This window comes from Stigmatopora nigra, chromosome 14 (genome assembly GCF_051989575.1).
Source record: "Stigmatopora nigra isolate UIUO_SnigA chromosome 14, RoL_Snig_1.1, whole genome shotgun sequence".
Taxonomy (NCBI): Eukaryota; Metazoa; Chordata; class Actinopteri; order Syngnathiformes; family Syngnathidae; genus Stigmatopora; species Stigmatopora nigra.
This window is the reverse complement of record NC_135521.1, coordinates 10,588,343-10,615,432: the sequence shown is the minus strand read 5'-3', so window position 1 is coordinate 10,615,432 and position 27,090 is coordinate 10,588,343. Positions and strand designations below refer to the sequence as shown.

At 38.1% G+C, this 27,090-nt stretch overlaps 1 protein-coding gene and 1 long non-coding RNA gene across 2 annotated transcripts; one reads left to right on the top strand and one right to left on the bottom strand.

The window, feature by feature from the left end:
- Positions 1-692: 692 nt before the first annotated feature.
- On the bottom strand, positions 693-5,123 carry zdhhc15b (zDHHC palmitoyltransferase 15b). The gene is made up of 11 exons (XM_077732329.1): positions 4,782-5,123; positions 4,355-4,381; positions 4,193-4,287; positions 3,990-4,110; positions 3,704-3,773; positions 3,373-3,405; positions 3,175-3,295; positions 2,975-3,107; positions 2,773-2,899; positions 2,569-2,684; positions 693-1,397 (listed from the first exon to the last, which is right to left on the bottom strand). Exons 1-11 carry the CDS (start codon positions 4,897-4,899, stop codon positions 1,354-1,356), a joined length of 1,005 nt encoding a protein of 334 aa, XP_077588455.1. The 5' UTR covers positions 4,900-5,123; the 3' UTR covers positions 693-1,353.
- Positions 5,124-6,652: 1,529 nt separating this feature from the next.
- On the top strand, positions 6,653-26,898 carry LOC144206993 (uncharacterized). Its single transcript, XR_013328536.1, has 3 exons — positions 6,653-6,845; positions 26,539-26,691; positions 26,781-26,898. It is a non-coding gene; the product is annotated as an uncharacterized LOC144206993 (long non-coding RNA).
- Positions 26,899-27,090: the final 192 nt, after the last annotated feature.

Here is a 27,090-nt window from a genome sequence, read left to right as displayed (position 1 = left end):
CAATAAATAAGCAACATCAACATTTTTTGAGGGGTTTGACGTGCACAAACATTAAAAATACACAGTAGCAATGGGAAATTAAAACTGATATGGTCGTGTTATTCTAAAAATGGTATCAGGTTGGTCCAACGCAATGTTCCCAGTTTCGATTTTATTTACTGCGCGCCATATGATTGCTGCTGCGCAGAGAAGACGAGAGTAGTACGCAATTGCGCCAACGTAGTAAATCTATCCTATATCAAGTCAAGTGTCAGTGAAGTAAAAAAAAAAAAAAAGTTCTGGTTCAATTACAGGCTTCAGTTTTGTTTTCAATAAACTTTACCACAAATATTTGTTTTTTTCCTCAAAATATTAGCATATTATGAAGACCATGGATATAAAACAATACAAAAATCAGGAATTAGTTCTTTCAGGGCCATTAATAATGCCAATTAATAATGACATTTAATCCTATTTCATCCTTCTGTTGTGAATTTAAATTAGTTTGGCATTAGTAGACGTTCATCTAACTATTTTCCCATGAATCACAATATTCCTGACCTCTGTGGGGCCTATTGTATTGCACATCTTGTTTTTTCCCCAACAATCAAACATAATATATACAATATACTGCATTTCCTTATATGTTGGGGTGTCTATATGCACCACTAAATTTGTTGTTAATCTCTGAGGAATTATTTTTTTCTTGCATATGCCACACAAAGTCCAAAAATCGATTTAAATGCAAAACCTTGGCATTGTGAGGCAGTTATGTCTACCACCAGGTTGGAACCTAGAGGTTCATAATACAATTAAAATGACTAATTAGTAACAAGGAAGTATAGGGTTCTAATAGTGCGACTGAGAATTGCATAATTTAAATTTTTGAGAATTATCATTTCTTGATCTTTCTATTCCGGAATAACTTTGTAATAATGAAAAACTACCAATTGAAGATTTGTACCTAAAAAATGCTGGAAACATTTAGGAAAATGAATCTCCACTACACAAGACAATAGACAGTATGTGTAAGGCTCAGGATTAGTAAATGGACATAAATAAGATGCTCTACTAGGTTACAAGACGTTCAGTAAAATGAATCCGACTCAAGCAATTGCGGACATGTTACTCTGGAGTGATGCTTTTGCAAAAGCTCACAGGTTTAAACAATCACAAGAAATTGGAGTTAATCCTTCTGCAACCAGAGGACCCCCTGATATGTTCATTCTGTAGTTCACTTTGTAAGAGAAGAATAACATCCAAACATGGGGCGATGCTCAATTTAGGTCCATGACAGAGTCGCTGGAGAGCATCCACGTTTCAAGTGCACGTACTCCTCTTCAATCTCTTGAACTATACACCAATGTCAATTGTTTAGTCCTCCATCTCTATGGTTACAGAGGGGTCTTGATCCTCCCCTGTAATTGGAGGGGTCAGAGAAGAGAACATATCAACTACAAATTTGCTATGGCAGTTGTTCAAGTGTTGTATGATCTTGTGGCCGCCAGAGTGTGGTATTGATTCAATGATATGTCCAGACTTCAAGTTGTCACGCTCGTTTATTTTGGGGGAACATTGTAGCTGTCTACATTTATTATGTCTCACCCATCCCACTTATTGTGCTAGTTCACTCATGGCAAAAAAACAGGATACTGGTGAGGTATGTTGACTCAGGATTAAAGTAGGATCATAAAAGATAAAGTGACGTTATAACAAAAGCAACATGTGACATTAGGATTCTATAGAATCCTGCTAAGGTTTAATGAGTGAATAATGTTATTGACTATTCAGTAGCTTTTAGTATGAGTTTAAATTAACAGCTAATTTATCAATGTGATAAAACCAATACATTTGACTTAGTTTGAACTTCAATTAGTCTTTTCTTTTGGATTCTACTGTGCATTTACACTTTTCTAATTAATTTTTTATGGATCGCTAACTAACAGAATTGAATTTTCCTTTAACAATAAATTTATTCTGTGATGCACAATACAAAAGGCATGATTAGTCAGTTCCAATGTCATAGAGGAAACAATGCAGTAGTGTGAACACACATTGTTGAAAGACAACAAGAGGATTTGCTGAATATGTGGACCTATATCAGCAAAGATTTGTGATCACACGACGCGTTCCAGACCGCCTTCAATTGGATTTAGGTTAAGCACGCCACTGCACTTTATTCCCAGAACTCTTGTATTCTCTCCCTGTCCTTAAACCGTAACCAGTAATTAATGAAGAATGTTTTTATTTGTGTCCCTTTTAATATATCCCACATCAGGTATGTAAATAGCCAAAATTCAAACTTGATACATTTTCTAGAAGTGGTGAATTTGTCTTTAATAACTAAAAATAGTTTATGATCTTATTGGCTACATAAAAAAATCAATCGATGACTGATTACAATTTTTTTAAAAGAATTAATTATGCTTCAGGCTTTTAACTAAGTATAATAAGGGGTTCATTTTGGAGTAATATGTCAATATCCCTTTCCTCATGCTCAATCTTTAGCTTGCAAGACAGATAAATGACACCTTCAAAATACAAAAAAAATATTTTGTTGACAATTTGCTTACTATTGAATTGACTCACCCCAACTTCCTTCTTCCGACGCATCATCCGACTCCTCCCACATCTCGCCATTTGCCAGTAAAGGGTTCTGACACTCATTCCGATTCTTCAAAGGAAAGTAGTGTCCATTCCCTTGACTAAAAATAACGCAAAAAAACAATGATTAGCTTGAGGCACCAAATAATTTTGAATATCTAATCATGCAATAGTCAATTCAAAGCCCACCTTGTAAAAACAGGGATGAACCAAAGTCTCCTGTCTTTGCCGAATACTTGCTGCAAATTTTTACGGAAGCCAACATTGAAGCCATGTCTATCAGGTCCGTTGACAAAAACTGGAACTGAAAAGGCCTCTGGAACAAGTCAAAAGTATTGAGTCAGTGCATGCTACATTCCTGTAACTAGTGTCATGCCTTTTTTCCACATACCTAAGGTGGATCTGTTTTTCGCAACTAACCAACAGTGGTAACCAAAAAGGAACATCAGGCTAACAAAAAACATCAGTGCCACAAACATGAGGAATAGGACATGGAATTTTGCTGGTCCGTTTGGCAAGTCCCCCTGGCAGAGAGAGTTAAATACGTCTAAATAGTGGTGTAAAAATGGACTCGTGATTTCTGATACTTACCACCCAGAATTTTATAAAGTACTGAAACACTGTGGCTGCTATGTATAAGCAGTACAGCATTGAATAGGAGAGGAAGAGCAGGAAAAACTTGTAGTTAGAAAATCCAACACAGTTGTTCACCCTAAAAAAAAAACACAAATCAGATTAAATACACTCATCCACTGTTTTAAATGGACTACAGATTTGATGGAAATTTACCAGGGGCAGTGGTGGTCCATTTTCAAAACACATCTGTAAAAGAAAAGTTTATTATACCTTCTTTTGGTTGTGCTGGGTGTCACATAAATAAAAAAAAACCCTCAAAAAATGCAAAGCTCCGCCCAGTGCTCAGAGACGTGACACAGGGGAGTTGCGACCAGAAAGACAATTCCCATGATGTCTTTATGAGCAGCCTTTTGCGTCCACTGTATGCTCATATATCAAAATTTGTCTCGTATCTCAAGACAAATATTTGATCGAAATTTTACTCTTATCTCAAATTGCTCGTATGTCAAGGTATTACTGTATTGGGGAGCAAAGAAGGACTTACATTTCACAGACAGAGCAATGGTGACAACGGTCAGGCTTCAACACCTGGCAGCGGTCACAGAACCTGATAGCTAGATACAAGAATACAGAATGAGTGAAGGACATTTGAGCCAAGCGCGTCATTCTCGTCACACAGCAGGCATCAGTGCTATTGAAAGAGCCAGTAGCTTATCCACTTTGCATCAAGATGCATTTTAACACACCCATTGCATTGAAGAAGATTGACTCAGGGTAATCCACCAGTCTTAGTGTAGGAGCATCTCATAAAAGAATAAGTGGAAGTTTACCTCCAGACTGTGCTCGGGTGTAGATGGGCAGTTTCTTAGCAATTTCTACCAGAATTTGTTTCTGTGCATCTGGTCTTTCCTCCATCTCGTACCTTTCCTTGTCTGAGTAAGACAGCTGAAACTATAGAAAGAAAAACATCAGTTAGTGTTATATAATTCATATAATAATTTATGCAATAATACGCTTGTGATTTTGTAGTTACCTTCTTGCATGGGGATGCAACTGGGGTGAAAATAGACTTCCAGTAAGTCCAGGAAAACATTCCAAAGCAAACATGGAATACCAATAAGTAGGCCACTGCAAAAGAAAATGTAATAAAGGTTTATGGTCATGTTTATTATATTGTCACAAATAGGCAACTCACCCTTTTCCACTGTGTTTGACAGGGTGACTGCAGAAACAGGAAGAAAGAATATTTTTAGTAGTAGTATTCCAACAGGCGCCCACTTAATTCATAAATCAAATCTTTTTAAATGAGTACAGCAATTACTGGGCATGAAAGCAAGCCGGAAAAACAGGTTGAAACCAACAACCATAACAATAGACACTCTTGATCAAAACACAGAGCTTTGTGAGGGTACACATCATTGCATTTGGGGCTTTGCGTGATTATTAAAATCAGAAAACAAAATTCATATGGGCTCGATCGATGACACTTCCGCATAGTTTGTTAATTCCTGCACTGTAAGAGAAATGTTGTGTACAGAGCTGTGCGGCAAAATGCGGTATACATGTCTATGGTTTTAAATGGGGAAACGATGGGGGGAAAAGATCAATTTTAACATACTCACATAGGCAAAGCTGAAATACATAGGCATAATAGGACCACAGCACAACTGAAGCAATAATAAGAACAGGTATCCAGGAGAAAACCCTTTGACAGCATCTTAAGCCCCTGGAGAGCGCCATACTCCATCGAAATGCGGCTCTCTGCGCTCGACAGGACTTCCTGGGTTTTGTGCGTCGGCGTCATCGGCGCTCGATTTCAAAATGTAGTTTATCAGTGGTACTTTCATCACTCTTATTATACAGCTGTACGATAGGGAGAAACCTAAATGGACTTAACATTCCAACTTGCCAAACCAAAAATGTTAGTATTGAGCAAGTGGTGTATTCTAAAGCCACCTGTCATTACAGAAATCATTTAGATGTCATGTACCCAAGGGTAGATTTTGCTCTTTATGTGAGATGATAAAAACGGGCATGCGCGCTTGTGGGCCACTTTGCGTCAGAGCCATTGTAGAAATTTAGTGCATTTTAAAGAGTCACCACTAGGGGACACTAATAGACTGTTTTAGACTACTAAATCCTTGCTTTTGAGCTGTTTGAAAATGAATATTAATACACAACAATTATTTAAATAATTTGGGATTAGCAGATCACACCTGACTAGGCCTAAGAGAAGATACTAGAATTACAACTATACTTAAATGCAAATTAGATATTATACTACATTTCAGAAGGGATACTGCAGAGTACTGTTTTTTAATTCCCTTCCATTTCAACAGGGCATTTTAAAATATTTCCTCCCCCTCTTTCTGAAGATGGAAGAAAATAACTATTAATAGTCGGACATGATTATGGGCAACAATGTGTATGCCACAATCAGTATTCTATTCTAGTATTGTTGGGGAATGGTCAACAACCATCCTCCTAATTCCACCTGCCCTGTGAGATGACCTCAGTTACAGCATCAAACTTCAGGCTTACATTTCCCCACTTTCAACATATTGTCTGGCACTCACTCTTAAAACAACAACATCCCTCCACCCTATTCCGTCTGTCCACCCTTTACTGTTTGGCTGCCTCGCCCTCACTTCAAGCGACCATGTCGGCTACAAGGTGGTGACAGTTACTCTCTAGTTCCTCCACACAGTGGAGACATCCATCCGTCGACACGGCAGCAAAGCCTCATCCACTATAAAGCCATTGTGTATAGGAAAACAGTAACGACCTTTTAATCAAAACATATGCCCTGAAGTCAAAGTGAAAAATCAAACCAGCAGTTTTCAGAGGCACTCCTTCACTTTAGAGGTGTGTAAGTGCAGTGTGATGGAGGTGCATTCCATGCCACCTTGGTGGGAGTCTACATAAACAGACAGTGAAGGGCTAAAGGAAAGCCTGTTTGGGCAAAGTTCATGCATGTCTGCATGGAAACAAAAGGGGCGTGGGGGGTATTGTGGTATATCTCATAATACTATGAAGGCTCATTACGTACTACCAAGATACAAAGGCAGCTCAAGTGTTTGGTCTTGAGTTGCAGTCCATGTTCATGCCTTGAGGATGAAGTGGTACTTAGTGTTTGGGTATGTCATTTGACCCTTGAGACTCTCATGTCTTGATCTACTACTCTGCAGCTTTCAGAGGTATTCATAAATTTGACAAGTAGCACCCAGTTTTGTTCAATCTATGGCGGGTTTAATTGTGTTTTTTGTGCCTGTGTTGGAGAGTTTGGAACATCTTTTATTTGTGAGGAAAAAACGGTGTATTATTATAAATATCATTGTCAGAAAATTGATGATTCTCAATTTGACGAACCCAATTCAGGTCGGCTGCAAATGAGACCATTTCCCCCAATTTGGGTACATAAATATGAGTTCACTCCAGTTGTGTTGTGCATTTAAAAACTGTTGTTTTTGCTGTTATTTTCTTCACAGCCACAAGATGCAGAACTGGATTTGATAGGATTTCCATTCCATTCCCTGCATGCTTTTGTGTCTGGACCAGAAATTCATCATGTCTGCATTCGTTTGAAGTCAATATGAAGTTCATATTGGAAAGTCTGTATTCATATTGACATTGGGGCACATCCAGGACATCATCAGGTCTTCCACATGACCTCACTCATACAAAAGGTAAGTCTATGAACATCACACATGAGGACTGCACTAATTAGTGGGTCAAAACTTTGCTGCAATTTCAAAGCACAAAACATTTGCAATCTCACATAAAACAGAAAAACAAAACACATTCTACCTCTTAAACTCTTATAATAACTAACACTGATGAGAATTTGCATGTGTCTTGTTGAACTTGGCCTATGAATAATGTATGCTATTTAACTGGAATTCACATTGGGATATTGTCAGAATGGACATGGTGGACATCTGTACAGTTACTGGGTTGGTATGACATCACCAGACAGTATTCAGTGGAGCAAGAATTAGAAAAGATCTTAAATTTCTGCTCGCCGCATATTCACACGTAACAGTAGAACAAACAATGACAGGGTGGAGGAGGAATTGCTCACACCTCACCCTGCATGTGTGAAAATACATCTGCTCAAGGGTGGAGACCGGTGTGTCTTCAACAATCACAGTCATTTATTTACATGGCCGCGCCACGCCGAGGACACTAATTACACTGTCCGTTACAGGACCTTTCATTACAAAAAGTCACGCTCTCACTCAAGGCTGATTTGGCCATCGCCATGAAATGATTCATGAATATCTTTTGTTAATTGTCATTGGCTACAATATATGGAATTACAAACATTTTAAAGAGATCCAAGAATACAGAGACCTTGATCAGTTTATATTTTAGGAATTAATTTGCGTAATTTGTACATTGCTGGTGTAATATTTGAGTTTCAAGTTTTAATGATGGGAAAAATCAAGTTGAAAATGTATAATTAGATAGTGTACCTTACAACATACAAAACAAAGTGGAAGAGAAATGAACATAATCTTGATTTCTGCTTTTATATTTTTGCTTTGTTTTTCGTATCCTTAAATGCAAAAAAATCTGACTAACCATTTTCCAAACTCTGCATGGAAAAGTTCTGGATTTATCCTTGCAGATGACATTCCTTAGCAGATACTTAAGAGATGTTTCCATCATTCAAAAGTCAGTCTGTGTGAGCGGAATAAATATAAAGAAAGACAGATTGGTTTGGGATATGCACGTCAGAGTGAATACAAAGATGAAATAGATGATGCATAAAAGTGTAATCATTTTTAGCCTAAGGACAATCAAATACACTTGCTTAAATATATGACCTGTATTACCAACAATGAACATACAGGTAATACCACCAGAGTCCTCTTGCTGTAAAAGTATCACTTTGTTGTATAGCTCTAATTATATAAGCTTGTCACATTTCAGTATGAATGAACAAAATAAATTGTTCAAAGTTTTAAAGCCCACCTGGATTGGAGACCAGCTTTTAATTGAATAATTTTCAAAATGATGACATCATTTAAAAGCCATTTAATTTTTTTTGCATCATCTCTGAAGACATATTTGTGTATTTATGCGCGTGGAATGTTTTTCATCAAAACCGACTTTTATCAGTAGTGGAAAAGTGACTTCCATTGAAGGTCTTTCCACTGATGTCTTTTCAAAGTTCCATCTTTCCACTGGCAGTGTCATGTGAAGCCTGGCAGCTGACTTACTCTCTCTCTCCCTCACGCTGGATTCAGTGTTACACTCTCAGTGCTGTCAAGAGCCACTCGCCAGACTGACAGACAGCTGCTCGGAAAAACGTTGTCGTGGCTTCAAAAGAGACCTTGCGAGTCCCCTCGTGACAGTAAAAACCTCCTCCAATCAGTGATGGCACAAAATATTCACATACACACACCTCTAGTGACCCTCGTTGAGAAATTGAGTCGCTTCATTAGGGCTGATGCAAGTGCAAGTATGTGCTAATATACGTGAATCACTAACAGAATCAGAAAGAATGTTTTTACTTGGATAGTCATCTAAGATGAAAATAATGAGTAACTATTGATCCTGGCCAAGCGGTCCATCTATCGGCATCCTTCTCAGCTCCATTTGCAAGTGTTGAGCTACCTGCTCTTGTGTAAAAAGTGCATTGCACGAACGTGCATGTCTAAAAAAAAATCATCCGGCCTATGAGGCAGTGCAAGGCAAAGACAAGCATTGTTTATGCAATTGTGTTTCTGTATCCATGACAATAAATTCAACCTCTCGGCTAGTCGTCAGGTGGCTGAACATGGACTTGTCTAAAAGTGATGTCAGTGCATCTGTACAACGGGAGAGCTTGGGCATTAAATGTGTGCCTTTGCACGAGAGCTCTGTGTTGAGTTAAGGATTAGGGGGGGGGGGGGGGGGGGGATTAAAGTGCCAGTGTCACCCCTAAAGATATTCTCCATCTTTTAAAATCACTTAAAGAAGTTCAATCCCTACATTTGGGCATCAGCAAGTGCTTTGTTACTTTGGATTTTCCATATTCATCAGCCAAGAAAAATATGGCAAAACCAGCAGTGCTAAATCAAAGTCTGTCCAGTAAAGAGAGGTGAAAGGAAGAGAATGCTATAGAAATAAAGGAGGGGTACAACTTAAATCTATAGCCCTCCCGTGTGTTTGGACCCCCATTCCTGCCCTCTGACACACATCACGTACGCACTTACCGTCCCAGCACAGCAGGACTTGCGTTGTGAGCTTGGACATCAGCCGAAACGTTTAGCTTTCACCGCCAACGCCCTCGTACACCTATCACGCCTCACACATCTCCCCGATGGCCCACTCTCGCACAATAGTGGAACTTGCTTTCAATCTTGAGGCTGTTTTGACCTTTTTCTTGAGCAGAATTTATAAACAAATTTGTGTTTTGTGTCTCTACCTTGTTCACAGCATTCTCCACTTAATCGCCATTTATCGTCTTCTCTCTTTATCTCTGTTTCATAAAGATATTGTAGCAGTTACACCAAAGTCCATTGCGACCTTATATCAAAACGCTATAATTATCTATGAACCGATAGAGAAGTGTGAATGCTCCTTCTGTACTTTTGGGTTTAAATTTGCAAACTGGCTAGACACCGGGACTGACTTTCCACTGTGTCTAATATGCAAGGTATGTGCTTCCTTGTGCCAAATTCTTTTAAACAATAACAAAAGTCAAGATGCCAAATTGCCCATAGGTGTTTGTATGAATGCTTGTCTGTCTAAACTAGGGGTAAAAATTGGATGAATACTGGTTTGATGCCATCCCCTTCACCATTGGTATTGCATCGTGTTGTAGTACTTGTGTAAACTCTGGTTTGTTAGCTTCTATACTATGTTCTTGAGTCAGGACTTGTAATACAATAGATGATTAAATTCTCAAAGGTTACTGTCATTAAGGCGGCCCGGCAGATGAGTGGGTAGCGTGTCGGCTTCATAGTAAGGTACCTGGGTTCAAATCCAGGTCGGTCCACCTGTGTGGAGTTACCATATTCGTGCGTGGCTTTTCTCCGGGTACTCCGATTCCCTCCCACATTCCGAAGACATGCATGGTAGGCTGATTGGACCCTCTAAATTTCCCCTAGGTATGGGTGTGAGCGTGAATGGTGGTTTGTCTCCTTTTGCCCTGCGATTTGCAAAGACCATTGTAAATGATTGTTTCCCCCACTACACTTCCAATCTGAACTTTACAAATCTGTTCTCCTGAGTCTGCAAGACCATTCTTGCAAACGTTGGTCTTGAGAAACAGTGCGTATGACGGCACCGGTTTGGAATCTGATTGCCTGCCATCATAAGTGTCTGGTGATGATGCAAACACGTCTCCACAGTTCATACAATAAAGCTTGGAATGAATTAGTTGGGTTCTTGTTAGCCAGAATCAATCTACCCTAAATCAGACAGATTTGCAGGTGTTTTGGTCATAACTTTACTGGGACCTTTGTTGTCTGGTCATGGTGAGGACAACTGAGGTCAGAACAGCGGCCTGATAATCCCCATCCCTGTACGCCGCTCACGCTTGACTCTAATAGAAAACAGACAGTAATTGCAGATTCCTGTCTGTGATTAATGAGATTGATTCTGCTTTCCAACTTTTGTTTTTGCTCCTTATGAAATGTTTCTTCTGGACTGCCATGGGAAATTAGTCTGATTGCTGTGCATTAGCATCAAACAGAGAACCCATAATAGGTCCTGGACTTGGTGTTCAATGCATGTAAGAAAAAGGAGGTGGGGAAGCAAATCTGAGGCCTCCCAGAAAAATGTCATGAAGGGAAAAGTTATTGCACTTATGGATTGATATCCTCTTGCATAAATAATTACATGAACAAAAAAGTACCCATTCAATAGTAATGTTAAGATCCCATCAGTATTCACCCATATATTTTATGGTAAAGAATGTTTGCATATGTAGATAAGAGAAAAGAATGGAAATATTGAATGAACACATAAGGAAATGTCATTCACAAGCTAAATGTCATCTGGGCGTTGCTATTAAAGGTCGTTGAATCATAGAACTTCTGAACCAGGAAACCTGGCCACCTACAATATGTTTCCTCTCTCTCTTTATTACTATGTCACATTGTTCTGAGCCCTTGATACAAGCACATTTGCTCGCCTCTTATTTTCAATGCAAATTATGATATTTGAGGTTAATTTCAGGTACTATAATACTGTAGTCAACATGACCTGATCTTACAATTCAAACTTTACAATATTGTGGTAAGGAAGTCCATGTCCTCACATAAAAGCAATTTGAAGTGCACTTAGCAATGTACATACTTCTTTCATTATTGATGTCAAATGTATGCACACCCATTCTTACCGGACTGGCCATGTTACCACTCTTCTACATAATGTTCTAATTCCAGTTCCATGGTCATCATCACATTGTTCCCATTCACCATCATTGTAACCCCCTTTAGTGGTGCAAAACACACAGAAATACAAAACATGTAATTTTATCTCTAAATATTCAAAGACTTTGCAGGAAATTATTTTTTTAAGCAATAGCTTTGACCATAAATTGTGAAGGACAATAGAAAAGTTGCTCGTAAAAGACTCCTCTAGTCAGAAAATTACATTTCAAAACCCCCGAATGATCTACAAATCCAGTAAGAAGTGAGACAGTGCCGATATATTGATCCCGAGGTTAACCAAATCAAAACAGTGTTAAAATATATGCGTCGTCTTTGCGTCAGCACAGCAGCTCCTTCCACACGAGCCTCCTGAGCTACACAATAAAGTGTTCCTTGCACTCCATCAGCCCAAATGTGTTAATGAGACTTTATCGATTCAGTCATGTCGTTCCAGTCCACTCTATCTCCGCAGGGTGCCCCACCCTAACTTAATCCAGATGTACTTGATCATGTCATACTTGGAGGGAAACCAGTCTTACATGACAGGAGTGGGTGGGAATTTCTCAACTTCTGATAAAAATGGGGAGAGTAGGAAAAACATATCTAAAGGGACACAGCGTTAAAGAAAAGCCATGAGGCCTTTTCCACAGCTGTTTTACACATTGGCCTGAGTCAAGCAGTGAGGCTGCTAATGGAGTGATAGGCAGAATGGAGACTTGCTCCTCCGAGAGACACTTTATGCTTTTCGGTGTGTTGAAGAAGTGCATTAGCAGGACCTCACGCACACAGTTTGCACTTCTTCTCCTCCTCACAAACACAAACTCTGTCCAATCTCGTTGACACGATCGAACAACATTAATTCTCCGTCCGATAAATCGAAATGTTGAAACCAGTAGTGGTTTTTCAAAACTCAAGAGAGATTTTTCTCAAAACCAATGACATTGCCCATAGACGGTAACGATGAGAACACTAAAACAGAGCAAATGCTGCTAAAACAATTAGTCGGGAGACAATAAAATGCTGAATATAGCTGACGGGAACCACTAAAAAGCACTGCCAAGGAAGTTATGTTCTCATTTGTTTGTTATCTTTCCAAAGCACAAACGAGACAAGATGTGTGGCTTCTGCCTTGTCAACGAGTGCTTTTCAATCTTGCGCATTTCAGATTCTGTACAAAACATGTATTCATCTATTTTCTTTACTGCTTATCCTATACAAGGTCAAGGGGGGAAATTGAGTCTATCCCAGCTTCACCTTGACTGGTCAGCAAACAATCTCATAGCAAATAGAGACAGAAAAACATTAACAAACTGGAACTGGACTTTCTAAGCCTGCACAGTAGTATTCAATAATTTCATATATAGTATTCTCTGATTACTTAAACTTTTCTGTCTTGGTTTTAATCAAATTTAAGGTTAAAAAAAATCTCTGTTGAATATTAACATAGGATGATGATTCAATATGGTGTCTTTCCAACTGAATTAAATAGAAATCACTATTACTTTTTCCTTCCTCTCCATAAAAAGATTTTAAGTAAAACATGCCCTACTATAAAAATGCCACTACAATGCTTGAAATGTTGACAATTTGTCAGCAAAGCCAAAATAGTAGCTTCAACTCCTAGACTTATTCAAGTCCAGTCCATGGAAAACAAAGCCAACTTTTCCTACATTTGAAAGTCCTAACGAGAAAGAAAAGTCATTACACAAACGTTTCCTTCAAACTTCACATGCATCGCTTGAGTCATTTGTCGATGAGAGTTAGAAGGAATATTTCTCCTGTTTCTGTGCGCCACAGGAATTAATGTTTCCCTTCCCCACAGCCAAGCTTTGTTTCAATGCATGTACCAGTGATTGCACTGCATTTGCACTCATTGGCATTGCGGGCCAAATGCCGAGCTAACACGTGACTAAAATGTCAAATATTTTTTTGGAGGTGAGGTCACTTCTTTAGCCAAGGTGTTAATGAAAAGGAAAGATCAGTCAACATCAAACAAAGTAACCTGTAATTGGCCCCTGGGGTTCTCCATAACACTTCTGACTTGTACTCCAGAACTGTTGGCAACGTTCAGTGCTTCACAAATTGCTACCCGACCTCTCTTAATTGCCTCAAAGTCTAATGGTGGAAGAATCATTTACACCTGCTGTTTCACACACTTTAGAGAGAAACGTCAACTCCTAAAAACATCCTTTTTTTAAAACCTTTACTGGCCACTCAATGGCTGTCATTGACAGCTCTTAACGTCCAATCCACCTTGACTGGAAGGGGCAAAATGACCAGTCAAGATGGATTGGATGTCTTATGCCATCAATGTTACTAAAACATGTGCACTCACAGACAGTTGTGATGTTTGATTTTTGTCTTTGAAAAAATATTTTCTATCGTTTTCGCTTAAAGCATTTTTGCAAACTACGTCGTCCGTCTTTTTCTCAAAATCTCACTAAATCTCCTTTCCACGTTTTTAGCCGACGCCCCCATATTATTCTTCCAACTGCACAATCTCCATTATTACAGTCAATATTTACACTTATTGAAATGATGTCCCCATGACAAGAAGTGTCAAATATTCTGTAACCATAGCACGAGAAATGTAATGATCATAATAATAAGCACAGTTAACATCAAAGGGGAAACTGTGGCAACTGTTAGTGTGTTCAAACACATTCCCCATTTACAGAGACACAACAGAAACATGACATTTTCCTGTTTGCATTGGGATATTCCATAAGAACTGCAAGGTTAAGCTTCCAGAGGGCGCCCTGCAAACTACTCGATAGGATTAGCGAATATATAATTGTTCAAGCGCTCACATGTGTCATAAAAGGCGTCGGCAAGCCCCCTTTGTAATGAGGATTATGTGTCTTTTCCATGGATTCATTTCTCCGAACACGTGGAGCGTTTGATGAGTTTTGTCTCGCCCATTCTGATGCTGCTGTTCGATTTCACACGCGGGTGGACTACCTTGATTTTCCACAGGGCTATTGGGCTTTTTTTTTACTGGTCAATAAGGACTAAAGAGAGGCTTTGAGCCAAAACGTGTAAAGTGTTTCATAGTTATACAAGGTGTAAACTAATGGACTTGTGCTTTCTATGGGAGAAAATCTTTTGCCCTGGATTGTTGCACTAGACAAATGCCATTGATGGAAATAGACGTTAAATCTTTTTTAGTTTAATCGGACGATTTTATGATGGCAAAGAAAGTCCTGATACTTGTGGTATTGCACTTGGAGAGTATTTTAAGTTGTTAAGAAAAAAAATACTACATAGTATGTTTTTTTTTAACATTCCGTGGACAGCTTTTGAAAAATTGACACTTGATCTTTATAGGGAAAGTGAATATTTTGGGTCATATGACCTCTTTATATACAAATTATGACTCTTTTTTGTGAAATGTATGCAATCAGTGGCACCAAATCATTATACAAGACCTTCATATATATATTTTTATATGTGTATATATGTATATAATGAAACTTGATCATTTTGCCTTCTAGGCTAATGCGAATATACAGTCTTAAAACAGTTTTAAAATAATTGAGCAACAAGATATTCTAAAAAGTTAGCACACTAAAATATTTGTACTAATAAAATACTAATATGTTACAGTAAAACATGATATATAATCAGATTTTTTAATGCATTTTGCATTATGGCAGAGAGGCATACAATAAACTACAATACAATACTACAATATTCATGTAGTCCATCTTAACTTCACTCTAATGCTTTTTTTAATAAGATTTTCTACTCTTGTCAGGAAATACATACAGAGGCAGCTTTAGAATTAATGTACCCCTGGGACTCATTGGCGTAAGCGGAAAACCCGCACACTCAATGCGTCACATACTCCATCTTGACGCTTTTGTGCAAGATTCCTTTTTTTTTTGTTTAATATTACCAATGAGAATTGTCTCTATTGTTTCCTCCTTATCCTGTTCCAGTCCTTGTTTTGTTTTTCTGTTACTCATAGTGGATTTCTATGGTGACGGCGTGCTTCTCTTCAATAATTGAGGCTGAGGGATTAGGAGAGATCTTTGGGTCTCTCATAAATAGGTAAGAAAATACTAGTGGCTGGTGAATGGCATCAGCAGATGTGTGAAAGGAGCTCAAATTCTTGTTAGAGACTTTTAATGCCTTTCGCTTGTACATGAAAGATTTGTGGCTAGACACAATTGAGCTTTTTGTATGCAGTGGATTGTTATTTAATTATGTCACTATCTCATAATAGAAGCATGCAGACATATTTACAGTAAACATAGATCACTAAGGGTGCTGTAAGAAGAGTTTGACATATATTTTGTCTATGTCATTAATGTAAAAAGGCAGATAACTGGGTTCAAGCTGAACTAATTAACGCAGCACATATGTACTCTGTTTCCTGGGCTGGCAGTAAATTAGTTGAAAAATATATAGCGTTTAAAACAAATGGGTTTAAGTTGGTACTAGGATTGAACATTTTGCAAGTCAGTTCTCCTCAAATTTTCCCAGCGAGAATGCAAAATTGCCAAAATCATATTTGACTCTCAATAGCAAGTGAGCCACACACAGATCCAGACCACAAGGACCACAAAGTCAAAACACATCAAAGGGAACAAGCTCGGGGGGAAAGAAGAAGAAGGGGAAAGCCTAAGAGAGTCCCAACAAAAACAAGCTGACCTATTCTGAGACATATTTTGGGGCATTTTTGTGGGCATGTTTAGCGGCGCGTTTGCTCCCATTTAACGTGTTGTAATGAGGAAGATGGATTTCGTCAAGCGGTTACATCGAGGAAATGCCGACCGCTGCGGTGTAGTAATCCGGGCCTTTAAATATGAGTGTCATTATTAAATTGTGTGTGTTTCTTCGAGAGCGCGCCAGTGTTTTAAAGTCATCCGGTGGTTGCTCTACTCCACATTGGCCTGACCGCACTAACCACAGGCGAGCCACAGTCAAGCCACTAACGCCAATTAAAATCTTATGATGTGGAGTTCCCTTGTTTATTTATTTATTCCCCCCTCGACAGACCTAGGAGAAGTTAGTGTAAGGGTTTGTTTCCTCGTGGGGAAAATGGAGGTTCCCCTGAGGCCTGGCGGGGTGAACCAAAGCGCTAGTTTTTTTGGGATGTGCACAACATCAATGCTTTCAGTACCAAAGCCTAGCTACAACTGATTATATATATATATATATATATATATATATATATATATATATATATATATATATATATATATATATATATATATATATATATATATATATATATATATATATATATATATATATATATATATATATATATATATATATATATATATATATATATATATATATATATATATATATATATATATATATATATATATATATATATATATATATATATATATATATATATATATATATATATATATATATATATATATATATATATATATATATATATATATATATATATATATATATATATATATATATATATAAATTGGAAATTTATGATTCGTGTGTATTTTCAGGATCCCTTAAAATACACTAAAACCTCTAAAGGTGAATGTAAATATCTTTTCTAATTCTTTTCAACACTTGCAGTTTTCTAACAAGGATAAAAAAAATGAATCTGTGCTTTCCCTGTTACAGTATCAGTGTATTTCCAGTTGATCCAGTAATGTAAAATCCCTTCCTCTCAATTTATAATCGTCAGAGTAATTGGCTACCTTATGAGAACTCGGTCTGTCATAACTTATTTCACGAAATGCCCTAAAAAAAAGATCCAAACAGTCTGAATCCACCTTGCATGTCACATCAGCTTCCCCATCACACTACTAAAGCCTGCCAGCACCTGTAAACAGTACAGGATGGACTCCCTTATAAAAACATCCTGCAAGTCCAGCTCAACACTCTCCCAGCGCATACTGGACGAGGAGGCAACACTCCTTCGGGCCTCACACACATGCATGCCCCCCAACATTCCCCTTTGTTCCCCGAGGGAAGCACAAGCGTCCTTTTCCCAGGCTGTGCTCATATTGTGTGTCGCAGGTGTTTAAGTGCAGAAACAGCAGCAGCTCTTTGGAAACACTCCCGCTGCCAGTCACGGGCGTGAGGGAACACGCTCAATATTGCCTTGACAACATGTTTTTTTGGGGGGCTGATATGTCTCCACACAATGCCCACCGTCCCCGCCCCTTCCCGTCCCCGCCCCTCTACCGCAAACCACCAAGCAGTCTTCCGTGGCTGCTACGTGAGTCCATGCACTACATAAACACTGTGCACATGACAAGGCATCACCTGAAGTGATACTCAAGAGCTGATGTCATCCACCTGGACTTACTCTGCAGCACCCACAATGCTTTGGGAGTGAAGAAATATCTATCCTTTATGGGACAGGTTTCAAACTCAAGGCACTTGGGTTAGATCGACCCCGCCTCATTTTGAGTGGCCCACAGAAGTACAATAAATCATGTGCGGCTAGCTGGCTAAAATGAAATTTAAATACAAAGTATTTAGCCCTCAATGGAATATCAAGAACTGCAGTTTGTTTTCTTCTTTTAAAAGAAAAAAAATCGGATTTAAAAAAATATATATTTTGTTTTATCATGTTTAAATACCTTGGGAAAAATACACCTTTTTTAATAACAATAATAAATGCATTCAAAACAAAGAATTTGGACAATTTTATGCGACAGTGCCTCTCAATAATTAATACATTAATAATAGTAAAAAAAAGTTCACCATTCATTCGCTAATAATCCATTAGTTTAAAAACAATGGCAACCCCTGCTTTCAGAAATAATGACCTTCTGAATAAAACCATAACTACAATTTCACCCAATGAATTTGCTTTAGGTATGTATCTTAATGTTCATATACTGTACTAAAAAATATTGCAAGCTAAAATTGTGTTTAACGAGTGTGGTTGAGAGTATTTTGTGCATGATTGCTCGGAGGGAGGATAACTGATTGAATCTGTTTTATCAAGTAATTGCACACACACTCACTGCTTCAGGGCATCTTTACCCCTGAGGAATGTTTTTCTTTCTTACCCATCATCACAAGGGGATAGTGTGATGTGCATGTTTGTGTGTGTGTTTGTGTGTGTGCGTGTGTGTAGAGCACATAGAATACCTGCTAGATGGAAGACGACATTATCACATCATGTCTTTGCAAGTTGAGAGGGCAACGTAAGCACATAGTATTATGTGTGTGTGTGAAGAGCAGGAACATAACAAACCTAGGACAATAACGCTTTATTCATCCTTTACTAAATATATTTGGTGTATATTAGCCACATGCTGTCTAATTATAGAGGTTATTTTATTGTTGTTGGTCCTGGACTCTTTGTCTTAAGCAAATATTGTTTATGCTCTCAAATATTTTTAAGGCAATCAAAAAAAAAGCTTTAGTGTCACCTGTATTAGACATTTTACTCTTTTTTTAATACTCAGTTTTAGGGTTTTTTTGCATAGACGAACTGGGTTTTGTCATTTTTGCATTGATTTATTTTTCCGTGAATTTAGTTAGCACATTTGAAGCCATCATTATTTTGCTTTGTGCAATGCACTACAAAAAAATCACGTGTCTTCAAAAGTGTTATTCTAAATACTACTCTAGTACACATAGCATTAAGGATGTCGTGGTTTTTCCTTCCTTACTGAATGTGTGATAGCGTCCTCCTTTTGGTGTCATGTAAATTATACACAGTAACTTTATATGAACAGCTTTATTGTCAAAATTGAATGAATTACTTCACCGCCACTTTGGCTGCTGTTGTTAGGAAAATCGAAATAGTCAGCACGTACCAAAATGCTCTTCCAGTAAACTGGTTTGCGTGTAATCAGATGCACGTGCGTACAATCATTATGTGGTTCTTCATGCCTCCCTGATATTGTGCATTCACAGCTCGCAATGGCGGGTAAATACTTGTGTTGTGGCGCACAATCAGCGTAACGAGTGCAATTCAAACAAAGGGCGCTTGTTGCGCCGATGTAGATGAAAACATGTTGGCATTCGAGGAAAAGTCAGAACAAATCTTGATGGATTGTAAAAGTGTCTAAAGAAGGAGGCGCTATGGGGAGGAATTTTAAAAAAGGAATCAAGTCGTCCAAAAACAGCTGACACCAGCCAGGAAATACCTCAAGTTGTATGAGGAGCTGAAAAGATTCGTGTCAAATCTGTTATGTTGCTTTACATCAAGTAGAGACTCATCAAAACTTGATGAAAGCCATGATTTCGTCAAATTCAACACGGCTGAAGCTCTATTCACGGGTATTATTAAAGACAGTCCCCATATTATAAAGAAAATACAACGCTGTTCAGATGTTTGAAATTTGTCAGTCACGAACGCAAGTTAACTAATCTTGAGACTATTTAGCCCTCTTAGAAATTTTAATTGTTAACAAAGTCAGAATTTATTCATTCATTATTTGTAATTAGAAGGCCAGCAAATGTTTCAGCCCACATTTATAGGCTTTATTTCTCATTTTAAAACATGAAACTTTTTCCTTTTTTGCTACTTTGGGTGTTTTGGATTCGTCTTTTTTTCGGTAGGTAGCTCAATTTCTTCCAAAATCTTTTGGTGATCTTCTAACCTTCTTTCTTTTACCAAAAAAAAAAAAAAAAACATTTAGTTGACATTTTATATTAGCATAAAGGTACCATGTCAAGAAAGGAAAATGACTGCATTAATGTAATTTTGCATGTAGAAAACAAATGTATTTTTTACCATCTCATAGTTGTTCCACCTAAAATAATTCATCTGAAATTCATCTTTTTTTTCCAAATTTCTGGTGGTGATGTGACTATTGATAATCATTTCAGGCTTTCTAATACCGCAGTACCTAGCATATTTTGACATAATGACAGAACCTTCACACGGCAAAAGAGAATTCTGCTAGCAGAATACAAAAAAATCTGCAGCTCATTCTGGCTTTGACATCTATTGTCAGGAGATTTTTAGTCATCGGAGCCAATGCAGCTGAAAAAGGAAGACAAACTAGGATCTAATTTCATTATTAAGCCTTTTTCTGTCATTTTTTTGGATGGATTTGTGTCCAAAATGTGGTCTGCAATCATTTTCCTGCTCAAGTATTTCATTGCACCTTTAAATTGACCACATAAAATGATGAGGCCAGCCACATTTCGGCCTTGGCTTTGACACCAGCGCCTCGGGGGATCCATTAAATATTCCCCCCCTACTGCCAGTAATTATACAATCTCACTAGCAATACATGTAGACCATCTGATATCCCCAAATGTTTGATCTCCAGCAGTTGAAACGTAGACATTTTTCTCGAAGTTGAGAAAACAAATGGTGGCATTCTTTCCAGTGGAGTCTACTTTTTTTTTTTTACTGTACGTGCAGTCGCATAGTTGTTTTCCCCCATTCCCATTTTCCCCCTCCACCACTCCAATCAATTCCTGATGGAATTACTGCATGATTCCATGGAAAGTGCCTAACGTGAGCAGGTGTTTTAGACTGCAGAGCTGATTGCCAGACGCGGCGCCCTATAGGCGCTAATGTGAAGCGACAGGACCACAGAAAGGAGGGGGTGGGCGTAGGGTAGACTCCTGCTTTTCAGCATCGCTCTATGACTTATCGGGTTAATCAAAGGTTAGCAACAAATCACCCGAAACTCTGCTCACTTGTTCGTTAAAGTGAGGTCTTCGTTAACTGTTTGGTTGCCACTGACAACAATCTGTTTTCAAAATAAATAGAATGTCTGTCATTTACAATGGGAGTGAATGAGTTCAATAATACATGACTGTCTGTATTGTCACCGTCTTGCTAATGTGATGGGGAATTTTATCAAATATGGGATAAATAAAGTAATCTAATTTAATCTAATTGATAATTCTGCCCTGATTTCACCTTGCAATTTCATAGGACACTTGATTGTAAATTTTTGTGGTTTTAGGACTTTTTATTTAGATTTTTGGGCTTCATTCTATGGTGTCAGCTTTTTAAACTATGGATGGGATCTTTAACCAATACAGGCTATGTATTTAACTCATTGGCAGTGATATAGTCATCCAATCCCCCCTCCAAAAAATATTTTTTTAGTGGTACTTGATGCCATAACAGTCTTTGTTTCTGTTTTGGTTCATTTTCATTTCATATCTTACTATTAATCAATATTGTATTACTTTTAATAATAATTAAGAATAATATTACAACAAATATAAAACATAATAACTAAAAACATATTTAATTATAGATTGTAATATTTGAGACGTTGTTTTATGGACAAAAATAATCACTTGCCCCAAATATGGGGAATATTGGTGAAGAATAAGAAGAAACATTCAATAAAATACACTCTAAAGTCCTTATTTACTTATTATCATTATTTTATCGTATTTAGATGAGTTCCCGCTCAACAGTTCATGCATTTTGACTTTTGTTCAGTAAGCAACAGATGTTCAATACCAACGTTTGATGTGACATATGCAGTTGGAGTTGGAAGACACTTCATAAATCCAATCAAAAATATGTTCACAGGCAAGTAAAATGTCATCAGCCTGACTCTAGTAGACCAGCTTTTCAATCAAAAACAGAAAGCAGTAATATTTATACTCACATCTGTTTTTGGTGACGCAAAGGCACAAAACTTAGCAGACTCAAGAGAGATGCTTCCAATTAGACAGTAATAGATAACCCCATATTTATTGGAGGCCTGACTTTGATTTGAGAGTCACACCAGTGGTCAATAATGGCCCTAATAAATGACCAGACTACTAGACATGGTCACCATGGCAGCCAGCCACGCCGTCTGCTCCCATTCGCAGCAGCAAAACTCCAGGAAGATATTTGCAACTTACCCGCTTGGTGGAAGCCATTATTATGCCACACAACAGACTGTTTTAAAGATGACACAACAATTCCAGTTCTTGTCACCATTACATTTTCCGTGACAGAGGACAAGCGAGTGAAACCTTATGTGCCAGGTGCATCCGCAGAACTGCATCCAGTTTCTGATTGACAACAGACAGGCCTTTTCTGGGATTGCAATGCACACGTCATGTGTGCACGGGCAATTCATTTTTTAATGATTTATGAATAATCTGTCAACTCAAAAATGTTCTCTTTGATACTTGTGTCCTTTTTTGTATAACCAGACCTAGTTAGTATATGTATGTATTGAAATAACAAGAAAAAGAGGATATTATCTTTATTTTTTCTAGCAAAAGAAAGGCATATATGTATTTTTAGCTTCTACCTATTGTGGAACATTTAGATTTAAAATTGGCTTAAATCGGAAGGTGACAAAATGTGATTACTTAGCAAATTCCGAACAGATTTAAGAAAATATCTTTAGAGTTTTGGAATAAAAGTGGGGACAGTTGTGACAGTTTTTTTTTTTTTTTTGGGTGAAATAATTCAGGAGTCCAAAAGCATTCCTACTCGAAAAAATAGCACCTTCTACACTTGTGATTTCCTTCCAATAGTTTGGAGTGCTTTGGTGTGCTCCCTCTTATATTACAGTAACTCTATGCAGACGTGGTATGATGCCAAAAGAATGTTTCAGGATTTTTGGAAAATGACGTAAATAAAAGTTGGAGAATGCATATAAATGCGGGATAAAAACGACAAAGAACATATGTCATCCGTCCCATCCCAACGCTAACCGCTAATGTATTTAGTGTCTAAAATTAAAAGTGATTCAAGAGGAATTTTGTCTGACGTTTAGAACATGACGGCAGGCAAGACATATGTAGATGAGATTGCTCTGTGCACATTTTGAAGCGCGTATGCACAAAAACATGCACTGCAAACAACAAACCAACAACCCCCAGATGTCCGTTTCTCTTCAAACTACTGAAACTTTGTGTCTTTTTACATTAAAACCAGTCAGACTGTCCAGTTACACCCTTTAATGTGCTGCACATGCAACATATGTTTACTTACTTTTTCATCTACTGCATGATGTGGCAACACTGCTAACTGGAATTATAAGATTAGACGCTTTGAATTCCCAAAAGAGTTAAAAAAAAGTTTTTTAAAAATTAATAACAGGCTGCATATTTTCATGATAGCTTCATGAAATCTTTACTTTATTTACTTTTTAATGATTATACAGGACATATACACATTTTAGTGCACACAGACAGACAGACACACACACATATATACACGTGTGCACTAAAATGTGTCTGGTAACTTGATTTGATTTTGCTCACATATTCCCTCTTCTAATCCTCTCCATATCTCCTCAGACAAGGAAATGAAAACTTGTATCTGATTCCATAAATCCTTTTGACACAGGAACAAAGCCTCCACTCACAGTGTGTGAACCCAAAGAGTGGCAACGCCTTATCGAATTACATCGCTGTTCATATTGAACTAGAAAGATTTAACTGGTCCACTGACTTTTTATCCTATGGCTCAATCAACAGAAGCTCAATATATTGGCTACTAAAGAAGGTAATAGACGTCCAATGGTACATTTTAAGAGATAATAACAATTGTACAGTAAGCTTTTCAACCCTAACAATATTGTTTCACTATTTGTTATATTTACTGCCATTAACACTTGTGGATGGATTAAGCATCTGACTTTCCTGGGACCCCATCAGTTGTACCCCAGAGTAGAAACACAACCAAGCAATGGTGTCCAAAGAGAAATCAAGGAAATGACTGCATGTGTCATTTCTCGTTAAAAGTATTGAGGGAATTTCACCTCTGCTTGGCTTCCCTCAATGAAATTACACCCGTGATTAGAGTATGTTTGCAGAATGCAATATAATATAATACATTGGTTATTTGCATTTTCAAAGTAAAAAAAACAGCAGGATTGTTTTTCATTGAGTAAGGATTGTTTTAGCATTGTTTGGCATTCAGAACAAGGACTGACCAAAAATTGCTGTAAAATGAAAAGGAGTCCCCCCCAAAAAAACGGGAGCCACCAGAATGCCCCAAAATCAATAGGACATGTCCAAAAATTGAAAGGCAAAAACGATAGTTGTTTGCCTCAAAATTAACGGGAAGTTACCTAGAATAAATTCCTAAATCATACAGCACCTAAATCAAGAGGACTGACTAGAAATTGCCAGAAAAATTAACAGAAAGTGACTTGATATAAAGGGATTTCCCCTAAAGCTTTTTCTTGCAATAATGATAATGTGATTTTTCTCTAGAGTAACAAAGCAACCTCAGCTGGTACACCCCTTAATGCAAACTCCATTGAATCCCATTTTTCTATTTCACTTAGCTATTCCCTTCTGTTCAAAGCTGTTTTTTGACAAAAAGCGGTTTCAGCCCTCCACTCACTTTATCATGTGCAAGCCTTAGCAAGTGAAAACAAGATGGCATGAACGCGAACACCTCCACGGATCCAGTCCTCGTATGGAAGCCGAACAACAGGTGTCTTTGTGCGTATGAGTGCTACAGCGGGCTGAGGAGAGCAGCCGCTGCTTTGGGTTTCACCCTTTGAAAGTGATACGGCCGAGCTGCTTTTCTCAGGCCCGGCCTCAAATCTGCTGTTGACGGACAGACCACCCAACTCATAGCTCTTATTGGCGCGCGGCACAGCACAGGCCGCCTCTTGTCATGCTCCTCTGGGAAGGAAATGGATGGAGTACACTGTCAGGGTCTCTCTCACAACAAATGAATGGGCAGATTTAGCCAACCAGATTCATCGGAGTGGAAGCGACACGCAAAACACACTCCGTGTAAACCCCGGGGTGCTCCAGAAGAATCTCATCAAAAGAACACTGATTTATACTCTTAAAGTCAGAACATATATTTTACAAAGACCTCCGTGCTTCTTTTTTTTTCCTTTTTGAACCTTATTATGCAACTTTATGTGACTTTTATGTCCAGCGTCAACAATACAGATTCCCCCCGGTGCCGTAGCACAGGATGCCATTGGCGTTGGTCATTGGGCTGAGGTTCGCTTCGATACTTCCCGCCGCATTGAAAAGCGTGTTCTCTGACCTAGACAAAAGATTCACACCCTTATACTTCTTTCCAGAAGTCCTCGCCCTAAACGATGTAAAAACAAGTCGGGAGGTGAAGAAAAGGACACTAAATAGTCAAACTCTAGATTTTTCAATTGAATTTATTATGTAGAAGAGGATCAAATAACTATGTCTAAAATCAAAATACATGAATAATTAGAATTTTTGCACTTCTTAACCCTTGACAAAGATATGCTAGATATATGATTATGTACATGTGTGTTTATATACCACTTTAGGCAATCCTCATAAGGATAAGCGGGTAAAAAAGATTAATGAAACGTTAAAAACAAAAAATGTAAACCATAAAAACACACACACTCTGGTTATGGCTCTCAATAACCAACCATCTTAAGCATTATGTAGTATAACGAGTATTTATGAGTCCCCCATAAAGGGTTATTAAAGGCAACTAGGTAATATAAAAAAATATATTTTCTACTATGATTTCCTATGGGAGACATTTTTATTAAGAGTAAACTCGAATCATAGCTAGAAATGAAAACTATTCCATTACAGGATCAAACTTTTGCCACGTGGGACTTTTTATTAAGTGTATGCGCAATATTTGAAGTAACGTATTAACATTCTTAAGCGTCATGTTTGCTACATTGCTGCTTAGAGAGAACACAGATAGTAAAATGGTACCATTTATGTTTGCTTGGTGAATTGGGGCGGTACTATAGGTATGTGAGTCTAAATTCTAAACACATGTTGCCCCCTTGTAGGATGAGATGTGAGATGCTGATAATTTCTTTCATGGCTTACAAGGGAGCCCCTCCCCAATTAAGACAAGGCCCTCTGTGTCCGTCCAATCAATAAAATGGGAAGCGGCTCAAATTGCTCTGGCAACAAACAACACAATGCGAGTAACAAGCAAGCACTCACTAAATATGCTTCATTGCAGTTTATGGTTATGAATTTGTTGAAGATGTAGCACCTCTCTGAAGTCATCCCCATAAAGTCCAACACATATTTGGAGTCAAATTAGGCCCGAGATTAATTTTTCTCTCCACATATTTGTCAAAACGCTTACTTCATGCTCCACTTTGCTCATTACTCAAACACATCTGGCTGACAGGTGCCCCGGCCGTTGACTGGCTGACTAATTTCGTTCCGTGGAGGAGGAGGAGGAGCCAATGGAGAGAGGAGTCGAGGAAAACGTCCTCTATCTCCGATCTACCGTCACATCAACGCTCCGACCACGCCGCTAGGTTTCGCCACGCAAAGTGCTGTCAGTTCCCTCTAAAAAACACTGATTACGCCATCTCCTAAAGCATAAATCTCTGTTCCTAATCTAGATTTTCATTATCTTTTAAACAGATTAAGTTTAAGTTTCCATCCAATGGACGGAGAAAGATGTCGGCCATATTGATGCCATCTGTGCTCCTGCTGCATGACCTTACAGGAGAAATAAAACTGCAATGTAAACATAGAAGATGAAGGTACACCTTAAGGTAAGGATTGGGGAACACGTGACTGAGGAATGTGAGAAAATATGACACATAATCGACTGAAAACATAAATATATAGCATTTGCTGGTATATGAACAGCAATGTATTTGGACAAAACCCTGAAACAAAAATAAAATTCAATAAATTAACATTTGAGGAGGGCTCTTGGGCACCCCAA

Excerpts from the sequence above, each read along its gene's own strand:
- zdhhc15b (XM_077732329.1), bottom strand. The coding sequence starts at position 4,899 with ATGGCGCTCTCCAGGGGCTTAAGATGCTGTCAAAGGGTTTTCTCCTGG. Across the intron at positions 4,382-4,781 it reads TGTATTTCAGCTTTGCCTAT|TCACCCTGTCAAACACAGTG; the intron begins GTGAGTATGTTA and ends CTGTTTCTGCAG. Across the intron at positions 2,685-2,772 it reads TTCATCCCTGTTTTTACAAG|TCAAGGGAATGGACACTACT; the intron begins GTGGGCTTTGAA and ends CGTTATTTTTAG.